Genomic DNA, 16312 nt, shown 5'->3' on the forward strand with positions numbered 1-16312 from the left:
TGATTGCTGGTGAGGCGCTATAGGACACTCAAGTGAATATGTCCAGAATCACTTGGATGTACGGATCAGTCTGGGGCCCAGGAGAGAGGCCGGACAGGAGGAAGACATGGGGGTAGCCCATGAAAAGGGGTGTAGGAAGTGTGTGAAACCGTGTGCCTGGAGGAGATCACCCAAGAAGAAAGTCTCTAGGGCATTAAGGAGAGGGTCCTTTCAAAGAGATATAAGGGGCCCTCCACAGACACACTCCCTTGGCTCCAGCCATCACACTTTCTCAGTTTCAGGGCTGAATCCCAGCAGTAGACATCTCTTTGGACTCCGGAGAAACTCTCCAATGACCAAAACAGAAGTGAAGTTGAGGCCCTACATATTCTGAATTTCCTGTCCCCTCATCTCCTGATCTCTCTCTCTCTCTCCCCATCTCCCCAAATCCTCCCCATCCTCTCCTCCTGGAAACCTTCCTTCGTCTCTCAGCCAGGGTCCATCCCCAGAGCATGACCTGCTATAACCCATCTCATCCTCATCCCGACTCAGAATTGTGGAAGTGATGCCTCGTATCCTCAAGGGAAACCCACCACCGTCTCCTGTCGCCACGTCCACTTCACTCGTCAAGCCAAGCACTGCTCCCAACAGGGGCCTCCCCCAGCTCACTCTTCTCCTCACATATGGGGGTTCCTGGGGCTCGCAGACCGGTCCTCCCAGTGGGAGCCTGGCATGTAATAGGTGCTCAGGAAAAAGTCTGTGGAGGTGAATTCCCCCAGGCTCCCTTCCTGACCCCCAGCGTCTCAGAAGAGCTGTTTGGGGCCAGAGAAAAGGAGAAATAAAAGCGAGGTGGGTCCCTCCTCCTTTTAAAATGCTGGCAAGATGCCTCGTGTTCCTATCACACTATGGCGGTAACCAGAGGGGTTGAAGGGGGATGAGGTGAGAAGAAATTTCTTAATGGTTAAGAAAACAGGCTGGAGCCAAGGAGATTTAGGTTCCAGTCCCAACTTTGGTGGCTGTGTCGACACGTGGGGCAAGTCACTTAAACTAAGCCTCAGTTTCCTACTTTGCAAAGGGATAATAATGGTATTTAACTCATAGGGCTGTTGTGGGGGTTAAGTAAAATAATGCCTGTTGGGCGTGCCTGGCACCTAAGTGTAGCTACTGCCGTTACTGTTACAATTACGATTACTAATAGACGTGGTACCCCGTCCAGCCTGGGCTCCCTATCCCACACGCCTTCCCCGGCAGCAAGATTTAGGGGCCCTGTCAACTGTGGGACTGGGTCCCTCTCTCTACAGCGTGCGCTCTTAGGGGCAGGACAGCCAGACACGAGAGCCCCCCATTCCTTTCACACCCCCTCCTCTCCTTCTTCGTGGGGGCGCGGGGCGCGTGCAGGGTGGGAATGGGGGGCGTCCCGGCCCGAGACCCGGCATCTAAGCAGCCCCGCGCCGGTCTCCATGGCGACGGCGCGGGCAGAGAGCGCCGCGCGGAGCAGAGCCGGCCACGCGCCCGCAGCGGCTTATGTAACGCGACGCGCAGCGCGGAGCCAGACTCCCGGCCGGATCCCAGCCCCGAGATGAGGGCAGGGGAGGGGGCGGTTCGTAGGCTTGTCCTGGGTCCCGCCTTTCCACCCGCCGCCTGGGTGGGACGCCAGGCCCCCGGTCTCGTCTGCCAGGGCTGATTTTGTCCCCTCCCTGGAACACCGGTTGAAGGGGAGGGGTGAGCTTCATGAGTTCTCAGAGGAGCAGGACTACGAAGGGGGAACTCGCCCTGATTCCCCAGAGCCAGGGGTCAGGATGATGGGAGAGCGCCGTGCGGCGCGCGCGCGAGAAGCAGGGCCAGACTGAGGCTGAGCCCTCTCGGCCCTCGCCCCCGCCCCCGCCCCCTGGGAGCTCTCAGCCCGAATCGGCTTTCAATTAAGCGGCGGCGGCCAGAGCTCCCGGGGAGGAAACAGGCTAGCGGCGCGGGCTAAGGAGCCTCCCCTGGGGGCCTGGGGCCAGGCCTGGGGGAATCCCCAAGCCAGATCGGGGGAGTAGGGGAAGGCGTCAGACCCCAAGAGGAAAGGAGACCTGGGGGCCAGAGACAATATCCTTGTGTTCTTTAGTCCACAGGAGCCTTCTTACTCTGGTCATTCCCACCTCCCCGAGGTCAGGACCCAGGTCCCCTCCTACATTTCCAAGAACCTAAGTTCAGAGATGCCAGTGGTTCTCGGTCTGGTGGTCTTCCCTCAAGCCCAGTAGGTCCTTAGAGCCCCCTATCATCGTCTCCAGGCACCACTGGGAGGCCTTCTTTCTCTCTCTGGGACCCAAAATGCCAGACCCAGGTCCTGGCCACTCTAGTTCTAGATCCTGGACACTGATATCTAGGGAGAAAGTCTCCCCATGAGCCTGCTACACGCAGAGTCTGGAAAACTTATGGGGAGGGGGTAGAACTGAAGGGAGTTCCTAGACTCCTGCTCCACACACAGAAGCCACTTTTCTAGGCCACGTGAGACCCCATGGAAATCCCATGGCGCCCTCAGGGTAGAGAAAGCAGGGACTGGGGGATTGGACCCATACCCCGTGTCTGCGGGAGCAGAGGCCCCCTCCTCAGAGTGGTGACATCTGAAGGGGATCCCAGGTGGAAATGGCCCCCCTTCGTTCCCTAGGAACCGCGACGGGATGCCGGGCTCTGCTGAGGACTCGACTTCGCCAAACCCCCTCCCTCCCGCAGCCTAAGCCTGCTGTGGAGGAGGGCGGCTGCGGATTGAGGTAACCTCAGGGTCACTGTGGAGATGGATGAGTTAGGCAGCTAGTAGTTCCTACCCGTACTCAGCCTCAGGGAGGAAGAAGGGGTGTCAGACAAAGGATCGGGGACCCTGGTGTCCACAGACTTCCCAAGCGGCCCCTTGGCTCTGACTTGAACCCAGGATCCGGAGGACTTCAAGGCCAGGCTGCCGGTCCCTGGAAGACCCTGCTCTTTCAGCCTTGGGCCATCCCTGGGGGAGGTCTGCAGGAGTCTCGGCCCACAGGGTCAAGCAATGCCCAGGGGAGCGTTTGAGGCGCTGAGCGCAGACAGCCAGAGCGGGAGGCGCGCTAGTGCGCAAGGGACGCAGCGCCGCTGGAGGGTGGGGGCTGGGGGCAGCTGACAGCCGTGCTGGGTGGCTGAGACCGCGTGGGGGGGCGGTGGGGGGCCCGAGAGCCCGAGGGGGTGGCTGGCCTCGCAGACCTCGGAGCAGGGAAAGCGCGGAGGAGAGCGGGAGCCGCGAACGGACTCGCTCCAAGCCCCTCTGCTCCTAGCGAGTCTCCGCACCCGCCGCAGCGCGTCCGCAGTGTCCGCGCCACGGCGCCAGGAATTCGGCCGCTGGGACCCCATTCCCGAGGCCTCACTGGGGAAGCTAGCAGAGCTGACTGGAAAGACTCCCCCCTGCCCCGCCCTTGAAACCACACTGCTATGCCAGGGTACCCAGAGGAAGGGGAAAGGGGGAAGAAAGGAGGGTGATCTTGCTACCCGTCCCGAACCCACGGGAACGCGAGAGGGAGAAGGAGATTCCGCAAAGTAGAGCTGAAAATCCCCGGAGGGGGTACGCTTCGGTCTGAGGTCGGACCCCGGGCAGCTTTGGGGGAGGAGGCCCGGACCGCATCAAGTGACCCCTTAAGGAGACAGCGCAGCCGGACGGGGGCTGTCATATGGCTCCAATCCCCCCATAGGCACCTTCCCCCCATCTTTCAGCTGGAAGTCTCAGAGCGAGGGACTGCCGCAGACTGCGCCCCCCGCAACCCCCGCGCTCTGCGCCAGGACGCCAGGGTCCCTCCTCGGGGAAAAGGAGCCCTCCTCCCTCCCGTCGAGCTACACGTCAGCCCGTTCTAGCTCTTCCAACCCCTTCCCACCGCCTCCCCCGCTTAGCTAACCCACGTCTGCCCCCGGGCCGCGGGCAATGGCAGCCCCTTGGCCCCCAGCCCTGTCCCCGGGCGCGGCGCATTCCAGCACCTCATACAGTGCCTGGCGCATTCCAATGGAGCTGGGCTCCAGGCCGCCTTGGGCGCCCACCGCCCCGGTCAATCCCCGCCTCTCCTCTGAAGGAGGCGGCCCCCGCTCTGCCTCTAACCCCAGAGCCGCTTCCTCTCCTCGCCGCCCCCGGACCGCTGCTTACCAGGGTTGGCTCCCCCATCGCCGTCCTCGCAGTCCGTCAGGTTGTTTAGCATGGTGGCGGCGCGGCGCCGGGCCCGGGGATGGCTGCGCCGCCTCACCCGCGCCCCTCTGCCTGCCTTCGCCGCTCTCTCGCTCGCTCTAGCTCTCTCTCGCTCTCCGCTCCACGGAGGAAGAAGCTGCAGTGCCCGCCCGCCCGGCGCACACACACTCGCACACGGACACACGCTCACACCCGCGCGCGCCCCCTCTCAGCGGCGGCGCTGCTCACCTCATCCCGTATGCAGGAGGCATGAGCCACTGGCGGGGTTTTGCGGGGGGGAGCGCGGGAGGGAGAAAGAAGAGGGGACGAGGGGCGGGCAGTGCGCTCTTGGAGGCCCCCTCGCACGAAAACTGGGGGCTTGCGCGGGTGGGATGGAGAGGGTGCTGCGGGGGATGGGGACCTCGCCTCCCTTGAGCAGACGTAGCTCCGCCCGCCCCCCACTCTCCGGCGCAGGCGGGGCCGGCACGTGGGCAGGTGCCATCCCGCGCCCTAAAAATAACGGCAGGGAACTAGGTCGCGGCCGCGGGGAGGCGGCCCCGCAGCGGCTGCCTGGCCGAGGGTCACCCTCCCCCTAGAGGGAAGATGAGGGGGGCTGAGGCGGCAGGGGTAGGGCGCCATGGAATATGGGTCCCTGGAGAGCCTGTCTGCAAAGCTGGGAAGGCCAGCCCCGAAGAACGGTGGTGGGAAGGCCAGCCCCGAAGAACGGTGGAGAACCAGACCCTCTCCCATAATCACTGTTCAAGAGGTTGGAGCTAGGGATGCGTGGAGGCCAGAGCCTTTAACTGAAGCACTGTGCTGCCCCCATGGGGTTCAGGGTCACGGGCTGAACTGTCTGGCTCATCCTGTCTTAAAATGGGAGGCGTGAGTCTGAGGAGTTGCCGTGAACACTTTACTGTGCTTAGACGGATAGAAGTCTTAGCATCTCACCTCCAAGGCAAATCACTGGAGTCCAAAGACAAGGACCCTCTGACTGTGGAATGACCCTGGGAAGGAGAGGCGGTGAGGAAGAGAGAAGGCAGCAGTGAGGTTTCAGGGAGCTCTGCCTCCCCACTGGGGATGGTGCAGCCTTTGGGGAGGGCAGGCGGGTCGGAGGCTGGCCGGGAACAGAGTGGGGGAGGGGAGAATGAGGCCGCCTGTCGGTTTGGGACCAGATTTTCTCCCGGGGTGAGAGTGTCTAATCCCCTAATCCAGGATTGCTTTCTGAGGATTCCAGAACTGACATGCTTTCTGTGTTCCTCCCCCTCCCCTGACACCAGTCCCCTAGAGGCTTGATTGTCCTGGGACCCCTCAGCACCCCTAGAATCCAGGCTTGAGCCAGGGGTGGAGAGATCTCAGGAAGCGGCATCAGAGGTTTGGACCCTTTGAGTCCCTGGAAAAACCTAAACATCCAAGGAGGAGAGCAGATCAAGGGGAAATGATTTTCAGACTCACCCAAGCCTCCAACACTAGCCCTCTAAATTCCAGGAGAGTTCCAGGGCTGGAGAGGATCGTGTCAATCACCTTAGCTAATGCACTGCTTTCATTTTACAGGTGAAAAAGCTAAGGCCCAAAGGGTGGGGGGGGGGGGGCAGATGACTGCCTGTGGATGCTACGCCAGTGAATGGCAGAACTTGGTCTAGAATCCAGTTTCCTTTATTCCAGTTTTGGACTCTTTTCCTCAACATAACCTCTTTTTAAATGGGTCCTGCCTCCAATAGAAGGGACAAGAATGCAGTCATATCCAAACTGCTCAGTGGCCTCTGATCCTTGGCTACTAAGAAAGGAACAGGGACTGGGTCGGAGATGAGCTCTCTCCCTTTTCTTGCGCTCAGACTTCAGACGTGCAGCTGGAGTGGCCTCTCAGCTTGCAATTGGAGGTGGGCCCAGAGACCTTCAAGGATCCTTAAAACACAAAGCAAAACAAAACAAAACTATCCACACGACCAGAGGCCCAGTTCTAGGATGGGAGTTTTCAGGACCATGGACAGGGCCCGCTGCTCAGATTCCGTTGTCGCATATTTGTCAGTGGCTTCAGATTGGGTCAACCAGAGTCTTCAGCAGCTGACTGAAGGGGCCCTCTGAGGGATCCACCAGTAAGATATCCCTGCCACTGTGTTTTATGGATGCCAGAAGGACTCTTTAGGGTGGAGAGCTAGGTATTCAGACCAGGTGTGAGAATTGGTCCTCTTGGCTTTCCCAGAGAGAAAACCACACACACAAAAAAGTGTAGTGAGTTTGGATTGGTGACAGGGGTTTAAAGGGTTGCAGGTGGGTAGGCCAGTGTGCAAGAATTTCTAAGCACTCCACTCCACACACCACCACCACCACCGCCATCGCCACCATTATGGTTTTCTACTACTCTGTAGAGACAGGTAATATAGTAAAATGTGTAGTATGTTTGTTTGAGAAGTGCTGTGAAGTAAATACTGAGGTTTTTCAGCAATCCCGGGTCTGGGATGTTCCCCTGGGGGTATTTCTCTTCATTTGTGGTCCAGAGCCCTGGCTGCTCAGGGACTGAGCCCGCCCATGGAGAAAAGCTAGATCCCAAGGGAGTATAGGTGAAGGCAGGGGTGATCCTCTTCCCCTGGGTGTCCCATCTGTCCACCCTCACCAGACCTCCTATCTCACAAGGCATCTGGGATTCAGGAGATAGTGGTGCTGTCTGTCCTCTGCCCTCAGACTCTGTGTTTCCTTGGAGGAACTGAGTTCCTCTCAGGGCCTGAGTATCTCCATCTGTAAAATGAAAGGGTTAGGCTGCATAATCTATGGGCCTTCTTCCCACCCTGAAAACTCTCAGTGCTCTCTCAATTTATCTCAGACTAAAGCCAGGGAGCTCTTCATGAGGAGACAAGACCAAGTGAAGAGACAGCCACAAGGGGAGACCCCGGTCCTTTGCTTCACACACCCCCCCCCCGCCACCTCTCAAGAAGACTGATCCCTATCCTGGCCTCAGGCCAACCCTCTGCAGTGAGGCTTTCAGAAAACACATTGCAGGCACCTCCTGCACTGCCAGCCTGGCCTTGGCCAGTAAGATGACCCTCAGCTCTGAGCCCCAGGAACATGGCTGCCAGCTCAGCACCGCTTCCCCACCCAGAGCCCTTGGAAGATCTAGGGCCAGAAGAATCTTCTCATTAAAGCATCACGAGATGCAGAGCTGGGCAGGGTCTTATTTCTAAACTCTGAGTCTCTAAAATTCCTCTCCCCTCCCACCTTATGCTTCTCAGAGAGAAAAAAGGTCAGGGAAGCTGCCTCTTAAATATCAGGATTTGGGAACTGGAAGGAACTTTGTAAGTTATTTTTTTAGTCAGTCCTCATTTATGGGGAAATTGGAGTCTAGAAATGGAAAGGTACAAATTTTCTCCATGAGGTGAACTTGTGGCAGATTGGGGACTAGAATCTGGCTTCCTGACCTGCAGCCCGGGGCCCCAGCCACTGAATCAGGACAAGGAGCTGTCTGGAAGAAACTGGAGCCACCTGACTGGGTCCTCTTTCCATGAAAGTCAGGCACAGTGTTCCTCCTTATGGCTTAATCCCCATCCATCTTTGTCTCTATATCATTAGCCCCACGGCCTAACCCACCCACCCCCAGCTCTGGCCTCATGGAGCCAAGGCCCTGAACTCCTTTCTTCACTCTTCTCTCCCCCACCTGCAGGCCCCGTCCTCCAGACCCCAGACCCTTGCAGTGAATTGACGAGTCCGGCACAGAGCACACCCCATACACACAGGGCTCGCAGCAGACACGTCAACCACCATCGTCTCCGTGGTAACCGGGGGCTTAATTAACAGGCTGCAGCCCTGTCACCATGGAAATGGCACCCCAACAGCCCCCCATTCCTCTACAGATTCAGCCCGGCTTCCCTCTTTCTCAATCAGGACCCCTTTCTCACTGTACCCACCCCCATCCCCACCCCACCTGGAGAGCTGGTGCCCGCAGATCGCTCTGGTTCATTGAGAAGAGGGGAGGGGAGATGAGGGGGATGAGAGAGAGAGAGAGAGAGAGAGAGAGAGAGCGCGCAGCCCATCACCATGGCAACTACAGCCCCGTTCATAACCAGTTTGTTGCCATGGAGATTTCCAGGGCTCACCTTGGGCTGAGGTAGTGGGCCGTGAGGTTCTGAGTCCTGGCTTGAGGAGTGGGTGACTGGAGAACTCCTTGGATAGGCTGGAGATCTCCAGATCAGGTATTTTTACCAATAATTCAGTGTCATTCTTCCCAATTTACAGATAAAGAGACTGAAACATGAGGTTTGGGTATGGGGGAGGTAGAGAACATCACCCTTCTAGATCATCAAAGAATCTGAGCATTTTTATGGCTAGAAGGACCCTCAGGTAGCTTCCTGTTCAACTTCTTTATACTACAGATGGGGAAACTGAGGCCCAGAGAGGGGAAGCAGTGTGCCCAAGGCCACATCACAGTGGCTGTGCTAGAGAGTGGATAGGCTGCACCGTGGTCTCGCTCCATCCCCCTAGCATAAGTTGGCTCCCCCTCACTCCATGGGGACACATCCCAACTCCTGTTAGTCTTAACCAGGCCCAGCTCTCTTCCCAGTGCCCTGTCTTCCTCTATGAGAAACTGAGGCACAGCAGGGAGTGGTGCAAAGGGATGGGGGAGTAGCTCAGAACTGTAACAGTTGGTCCCAGGTTCAATTCTATCCAGCCAAGTCACCATCGATCTTCCCATGGTACAAATGAGGCAACTGAGGCATGTGGGCTGCCCCCCAGTGTTAGTGGTAGATTCAAGGATCACCTTCTGACTTGCTTCTTTCCTCCCCTGTAAGTCGCATTCCCATCTATAGCTGATCTCCTGGCAGCAGGAAGCACCTCCAGGGTCAAACTCCACTCCCTGGGTCCAGAATGAAAGATAACACTTGTATGTAAGTGACCTACAAAACCTCCCCCAACCCTTCCCCCACCTTCCACATGCTGCCATCTCTCCCTAAGGGGCCTGGGTGATGACAACAGGTGGGGAGAGCATCCCCCTGGGGCCAGAGCACTGGCACAAAAACAGCTGTGGGAAAGATACCAGCAGATTTTACGTTCCCCTAGGGAGCTCTTGTGCACTTCCCCATGTAGCGACCTACCAAGGAGAGGTGCTGGAGGCTGTCTCAGGGCCTAAGAGGTTAAAAATCCCCAAATTACTCTCAAGATGGAACTTCAGTAAACTCATGCACACAGGTACCCATCCCACAGATAGACACAGAAGTACACACATCAACATGCCAATCAACACACTGGCATACAATGACACACGTAAGCACTGACTCACTGACTGCCCCACAGGTCACCAGAGCTAGCGTGGGATGCTTCTCCCTCAAGACATGCAAAGACACACACACACCGCCTCTGTCACAAGCCCACAGCGTTCCAGATTCACCTCCAATTTGCACACACACCTGCACACCCAACACTGGGAGCCGTATTTTACTTCATTATGCAAGAGCTTGGAAATGGGAATGGGAAGACGGAACAGTCACCTTGGGATAAGAGAGCGAGCCATCTTATTCTCAGGCCAGGGGGTGGGGAATGACAGGAGAGAAGGCAAGGGTAGGGGAAGCAGGAGTCTACAGCCACTCCCCCTCTCATCTGATGAGCAGTAAGCACCTACTAAGTGCGAGGCTGTGGGCTTGGTACTCGGAACACAAAGTTAAAAGGATGTGGTCCCTGCCCTTGAGATGTAGGAGACACACAAGTAAATAACTTCCATCCATTGGGACATGTGCTATAATAGTGCAGTGGGCGGGCAGAAGAGGAATGTCTGCCTCTGCCTGGAAGTGAGGGAACGTGAAGAAGATTTTCAGAAAAGGTTAAATGAGCTATAACTTACAGAGTGAGGAGGAGTTTCCCTGGCTAATGGAGGTGGGAGAAGGACACGGACAGGTATACCAGGAGCAGATGAGGGAAGGGTTTGAATGACAGACTAAAGGGTTTGCCATTTATCCTACAAGCGATGGGGGGGCGGGGGGGGTTGTGTGGTGTGAACAGGATTGGAGGCAGGCAGACCAGTGAGGAGGCTGTGGTCATGGCCACGTGAGAGATGATGGAGGTTTGGACCAGGGTGATGATGACAGGAGGAGAGATGTGGCCAGATTCAGGCTAAGTTTTGAAGGTGAAGTGGCCAAGACATGAGGACCAATCAGATCTGGTGGGAAGAGAAAAGGGGGCGTTGAGAATGGCTTCTAGAGCTCTGACTTTTAAATCTGTAAGAATGGTAAGGCATTCCTGAAAATGAGAAAAGGGGCAGACAGATTATGGGAAAGATGAAGAAAGGAAAGAGCCCTCAAAAATCTGAATGACAACGTCCAGGAGGCGGTTGGTTCACGGGATTGGAGCCATGCTGAAATATAGGCCTCAGTTTGGTCATCTATCCAATGCAGAGGTTCACCAAATAAACCCCTAAAGGGTTTTTGGTGCTTAGTTTTGCTGGGGTCAGAGTGAGCTCACCTGCGGCTCAGCAGCGACCCCTGGCGGCCCGGGGAGGCTCTTCCTCCTCCCCGCGCTGGGGCCACTTCAAGCGAATTCTCCACGTTCCTTCCAGACCTGAGGGGCCCAGAGACAGGCAGGGGACCCCTGACAAGTGGCCCCTGCGGAGAAGACTGCGTGTGCATCCAGGATGCTAATTCTTCACCGAAGCCTAGAACGATCCCTTCCCTCCTCTCTCTTCTGTACCCTGCATGTAACTTCCATTACAAGATCACTGCAGTGGGCCCTCCAGGAAGACGCCCCCAGAACAGCCTGAGCTCGCTCCACCCACCGCTTGTGGAGCTGGAGTAGAAGGAGCTAAGTGAATCCCCCAGGGACGGGACTAGAGTGCCCACGGAATCCTGCCAGGATCTAGCGGCGCGGGGTCCAAATTTCTCATTCTCCTGTCTTCTTCCCGGGATCCCCAGGCGCTGTCCGCGACGCCTCCTGGGTGACTGAGGATTGGAGACCTAGCGACCCGGACTCATGTTTCCTCCCGCCCTCAACTCCACCCCTATACTACTAGCCCAACCCCTTCGTCTCTGGTCCCGCCCTTTTCTGCCCCCAAAACGAGATAGTCCTGCCTCCACCCATTGGCTGTGGACGCACACGGCCCTCCCTTTCCCTGGTTCCACCTTCTCCCCCTCTGGTCCCGCCCCCTACCCGAGATGACCCCTCCCCTTTATTGCGCTCCGGCCCAGCCCCCTGGACCCTAGCTTCTTTATAAGATCCGCCCCTTCGCCTCTAGCCCCACCCTCTTCCCTGTGTCCCCTCCCACCTCAATGTGGTCCCTCCCTTCATCATTTCCCTTCAGCCTTCCCCCAGTTCCCTAGGTTCCACCTCCTCTCCCTTTTCTGGCCTTCGGCTGGGACCCTCTGCCTACCAGTCCTGGTCCCACCCCTCCCAACAGAAGACCCGCCCACCGTGTCCCCTCCCCTTATCTCGCCCCGCCCCACTCCGGCAGGCCCCGCCCCCTGCGGCCTCTACCTTTGGCGTCTTCTCCTGAGAGGCGACCGAGATCGGCTGCTGAATGCCGGTGGGACTCCGAGTCAGAGGTCCCGGCAGGCCCCGCGGGGGGCAGCGAAGTGACAGTGAACCTGCGGCTCATGGTGCGGAAAGGAGCCGGGCGGCCGCGGTACGGGCCCGGATCGCACAAGTGGCCGCAGCCGGGCTCCAGGAGGCAGAAAGAGCGTATCCCCCCATCCCCGCCGGCCGCCCCCCGCCGGACGCGGCGCCGCGCAGGGTCCTAGTGCCCGCTGTGCTGCGCCTCTGTATCTGGCCCCTGCGCTTTGAGGCCCTGGGCTGTCAATTCCACTGGAAGCGCTTGAGGATCCAACCTGCTGCTGAGAGCCACCCCTGCACCAGGAGCCCGGTCCCTCCTCGGCTGGGGTCTCCTAAACACCTGGGTTTAATTCACTCATTCAGCACATCTTGATAGCGCGCCTGTGTTTGAGGCTTTGGTGCTAGGTACTGATACAGCACTGGATGAGATCGACTGGCTTCCTGCCCTCGTGTGGCTCAAATTCTAACGAGTGAGAGGAGAAAGATTACAAGTGAGCAAACGCATAGACAAGATAATTTGAGACTGTGGTTTATGTCAAGAAGAAAAAGTAGGGCCAAGGGGTAATGACTAGGGGGAAGGACTACTTTAGGGGATGGTCTAAGAAGACCTCTCAGAAGATGTGATATTTCACCCGAGCCCTCACTGATGAGAAGGAGCCAGCTAAGCAAAGATCTGGGGGAAGAGCTCTCTAGCAGAGAAAATAGCAAGTACAAAGGCCCTGGGGTGAAAAGAAGCCTGGACTGTTCAGGGAGCAGCAAGAAGGCCAGTGTGTCTGGAGCAGAGTGAACGGAGAGTAGAGTGATGGAGATGAGGGAGGAGAGGAGGGCAGATCGATGGTCTCTTGACGGCTTCAGGGAGGAGTCTGGATTCTTTTCTAATCTACAAGGGAAGTCATGGGAACTTTTTGAGTAGGGGAATGATGGCTGCTCATCATTCAACTAAGGGCAGGAGTGGAAGCTGGGAGTCAATTAGGAGGCTCCTGCAACCCCCAGGTAAGAGGTGATGATAGCCGGGCTAGGGTGGTGGCAGTTGTCCAATTCCAGATACGTTTTGGAAGTAGAACCTACAGGACCTGCTGCTGGATTGGACATTGCATGTAAAGGAAAGAGGAGTCAAGGAGGACTCCTAGACTCTCATGTGCTGCCGGTGGGAGTATAGATGGGCATCACCACTTGGGGAAATTGTTCTGTCAGCTAAAGCTGAACTTATACATACCTGTCTACTCAGCAATTCCACTCCAAGGTATATGCCCCAAAGAAATGGCTGCCCATGTTCACCAGAAGACATTTACAAGAATGTTCATAGCAGCATTATTTGTAATAGCCTCTAATCAGAAACTACCCAAGTAACCATAAACAGTAAAATGGGCAAATAAGTAATGGTATGTGAATACAGTGAAAACAGTAGTGGGAATGAACAGTCTATAATTCACAAACAATATGGATAAATCTCACAGATATAACATGGAATAAAAGCCAGACACAGGGACTTCCCTGGTGGCGCAGTGGTTAAGAATCCACCTGCCAATGCAGGGGACACAGGTGTGAGCCCTGGTCCGGGAAGACCCCAAATGACGCGGAGCAACTAAACCCGTGCGCCACAACTACTGAGCCTGTGCTCTAGAGCCCGCGAGCCACAACTACTGAGCCCATGTGCCACTACGGCAGCCCGCGGGCCTAGAGCCTGTGCTCCGCAACAAGAGAAGCCACCGCCATGAGAAGCCCGTGCACCACAACGAGCTAGCCCCCCGCTCACCACAACTAGAGAAAGCCCGCGCGCAGCAACAAAGACCCAACACAGCCAAAAATAAATAAATAAAATAAATTTATTTTTTAAAAAAAGCCAGACACAAAAGAGTATAGACTGTAAAATACTATTTAAATCAAGTAAAAAATAGTCAAAATCTATCTTTAAGCTGTTAGAAGTAATGGTGGTAACTCTTGGGATGAAGGGGTAGTGATTAAAAAGGGGCATGAGGGGGCTTTTAGGGTGCTAAGAATGTTTTGTTTCTTGATCTGGTCGCTGGTTAGACAGTCGTGTTCAGTTTGTTGAAATGTACACTTATGGCGGGTCAAGCTGTCTGAATGTTTGTTACATTAGAGCAATGGTTCTCAACTCGGGGCAGTTTTGCCCACCAGGGAACGTTTGGCAATATTCAGAGACGTTTTTGTTGTCTGGAGGAGGGTGGCACTGCATCTAGTTGGTAGAGGCCACCTGTGCCATCTAGTCCTACACCAAGACTGCCAGCCACGAGCCACAGATTCACCGTCGCTTCCCTGCACTCTGTCGCCATGTTAGGGCCCGTGATAGAGGGAGGGAGACTGACCCTGAATGGGTCCAGCATCTGTCCACGGATCCCACTACCTCCTGGAGGAAGACATCAAACATCCTACAATGTATGGACAGTCCCCCACGACAAAGAATAATTTGATCCAAATTGTCAATAGTGCCGAGGTTGAGAAACCCTGTGCCAGAAAAAGGAATTTAACAGATCCCTAGATTTTAGGACTGATTAGGTTTTAAGCTCGATTGAGGGCAGATGACGTCGTCTTTTATTAAGGTGGGGACAACCGATGGAGGAGTATATTTGGAAGGTGGAGCCCAAGAGCTCAGGTGGACCCGGTATACTGAGATATCTCTTCGGCACCTAAGGATCATGCGGAGGTGGCAGTCGAACATCTGATTCTGGAGCTCAGGGGAGAGGATAAGGCTGGGGATGTAAATTTTGGAGTCTTTAGCAGAGAGGTGCTGTGTAAAGCTGCAGGGCTAGACGAGATCACAGGGAATGCGTGTACACAGCAAAGACGTCCAAGGATAGAGCACAAGGGCACACCATCATTTAAAGGTTGGAAAGAGGGAGATCCAGCTAGCGAGAGGGGAGGAGAATCAGGAGGAAGGGGTGACCCAGAGACCAAGTGAAGAAAAATTTCAGGAAGAAGGGCATTTTCCACTGGGTCAAAAAAGCCAAGAGATGGTATGGAATGAGCCCAGAGAAGTACCCACTGTATCGGGCTACAGGAAGATCACAGGTGGCTTTGAAGAGAGTCATTTCAGTGGAGGAGTGGAGTGGGAGCCAGGTTGCAAATGACTGAGAAGAGAATGGGAGACAGTGAGTAGAAACTGTACTTTGGGGAAGTATTCCTGTGGATGGGGGTGGGGAGTAGAGAAATGGAACAGAACCGAGAGACAGGGGTCTAGAGGGATTTTAAACAAGCCATATTAAGGAACATTTGTATGCCAGTGGAAGTGGGTCATTCCTGAGTGAGAAATGGGTGAGTTAAGGGAGAGGGGCCCCACCCACAGGAAGCTTAGGAGGAAGTTCCCTGAACCCCTCCTTACACTCCCACCTGGGCCCCGGGTGTGGAAGATGATCAAAGCTGACCAAGCCCATCACCTCCACTCACCTGCCCCGCCCCTTCAGTCAAGTCCCTCTGCCGTCCTGGAGGGTCAAATCCATCCTCCTCAGCCTGCCACTTCGACCTTCTCTCATCTAGCCCACACCACCATTCCTATCTCAACCATTCCAGAATCCTCTCTGCTCAAACCACATACTAGAGTTCTGAGCCAATTCTAGTTCCCCCAAACGCCCCCTTGCTTTTTCTCTCCTCCCAGCATTTACCCCAAGAGCTCACATTCCAATCCCAAGGTCACCACTCACCAGCTAGGAGACTGCAGGTCAGCTGTGTAATTCTGTGCCACAGTTACCTCATTTATAAAGCAGGGGGAGGGAGTGATAGCAATAGTAATAGTACCTCTAAGGTAAGAGTAGTACCTGTCTCATAGGGTTGTTTTAAGGATTGGCTGTGTTAACGCACATAAAGCACGTGCAACAGTGCCCGGCACCTAGTCAGTGCCTTGCTAGGGGTAGTTCCTATCATCGTGTATATAATCCGTATTTTATTTATCCACTGCCTTGCTTCTGCGCACTTAGGTTGTTGCCAGTTTCTCATTCTATGAACAATGCTGCAATTCACATCCTTCTAGGTGTTGTTTTGTGCACACATGGGTGAGGGTTAGAGAGTGGGAACGTTTTTAGGTTTAATGGTTCTTGGTAAATTATCCTCGAAGAAGATAGTCTTCCTTGCGCAAGAAGAAACTCTTGCTCACCCTTCCAGATTCAGTTCAAGTTCACATGTCATCTTGGCTGGGAAATGTTTCCTGACTTCAACCACAACATGCAGAATCACACACACAAACACACACACGTGCGCGCATGTGCGCCATTATTCTAGAAAAAGGGTCACACGCTGCACACTCTCCAAGTGTGACCCCACCTCTACCAGCCACAGAATCATCACCCTTGTAGCTAAGCTGGACTCTCTGGGGCTAGAGCCCGGAGCCTGCATTTTAAGCAAGTTTTGAGGACTCTCTCATGCACCCGAAAATTTGAGGACCACTGAGAGGTCGTTGAGGATAGAAACATAGTCTAACTCATTTCTCTATCCCCAGTGCCCGGCACAGGGCCTGGCTTCATGTAAGGGCTCAATAAATGTTTGATGAATGAATAATAGGTCGGCCATTTCCTCGGCTATAAAATAGGAGTAATTACATTATACCTTCCTAATAGGAAGGCTTGAACGTTAATATTTATGAAGTGCTTAGAACATTGCCTGGCGCATAGTAAGCCCTCTGTTGGTTACATACATACATGCGTGCAT

General features: G+C 55.3%; 1 protein-coding gene across 5 annotated transcripts in view; it reads right to left on the minus strand.

Annotated features, from left to right (window-relative positions):
* SLC12A5 (solute carrier family 12 member 5) overlaps positions 1–16240 on the minus strand; it is a 42288-nt gene extending 26048 nt beyond the window's left edge. For 2 of the 5 annotated variants that reach the window (XM_082362817.1, XM_082362816.1), the window contains exon 1: positions 11579–16240. In XM_082362817.1, coding sequence (XP_082218943.1) covers positions 11579–11699 — 121 coding nt within the window. In that variant the 5' untranslated portion in view covers positions 11700–16240. Of the gene's footprint in view, positions 1–4114; positions 4359–4381; positions 4549–11578 lie in introns of those variants that run through there. The other 3 variants (XM_082362819.1, XM_082362818.1, XM_082362820.1) reach the window with 3 other exon arrangements.
* Positions 16241–16312: the final 72 nt, after the last annotated feature.

Source organism: Balaenoptera borealis (assembly GCF_965194805.1).
Source record: "Balaenoptera borealis genome assembly, chromosome: 16".
Classification (NCBI taxonomy): Eukaryota; Metazoa; Chordata; class Mammalia; order Artiodactyla; family Balaenopteridae; genus Balaenoptera; species Balaenoptera borealis.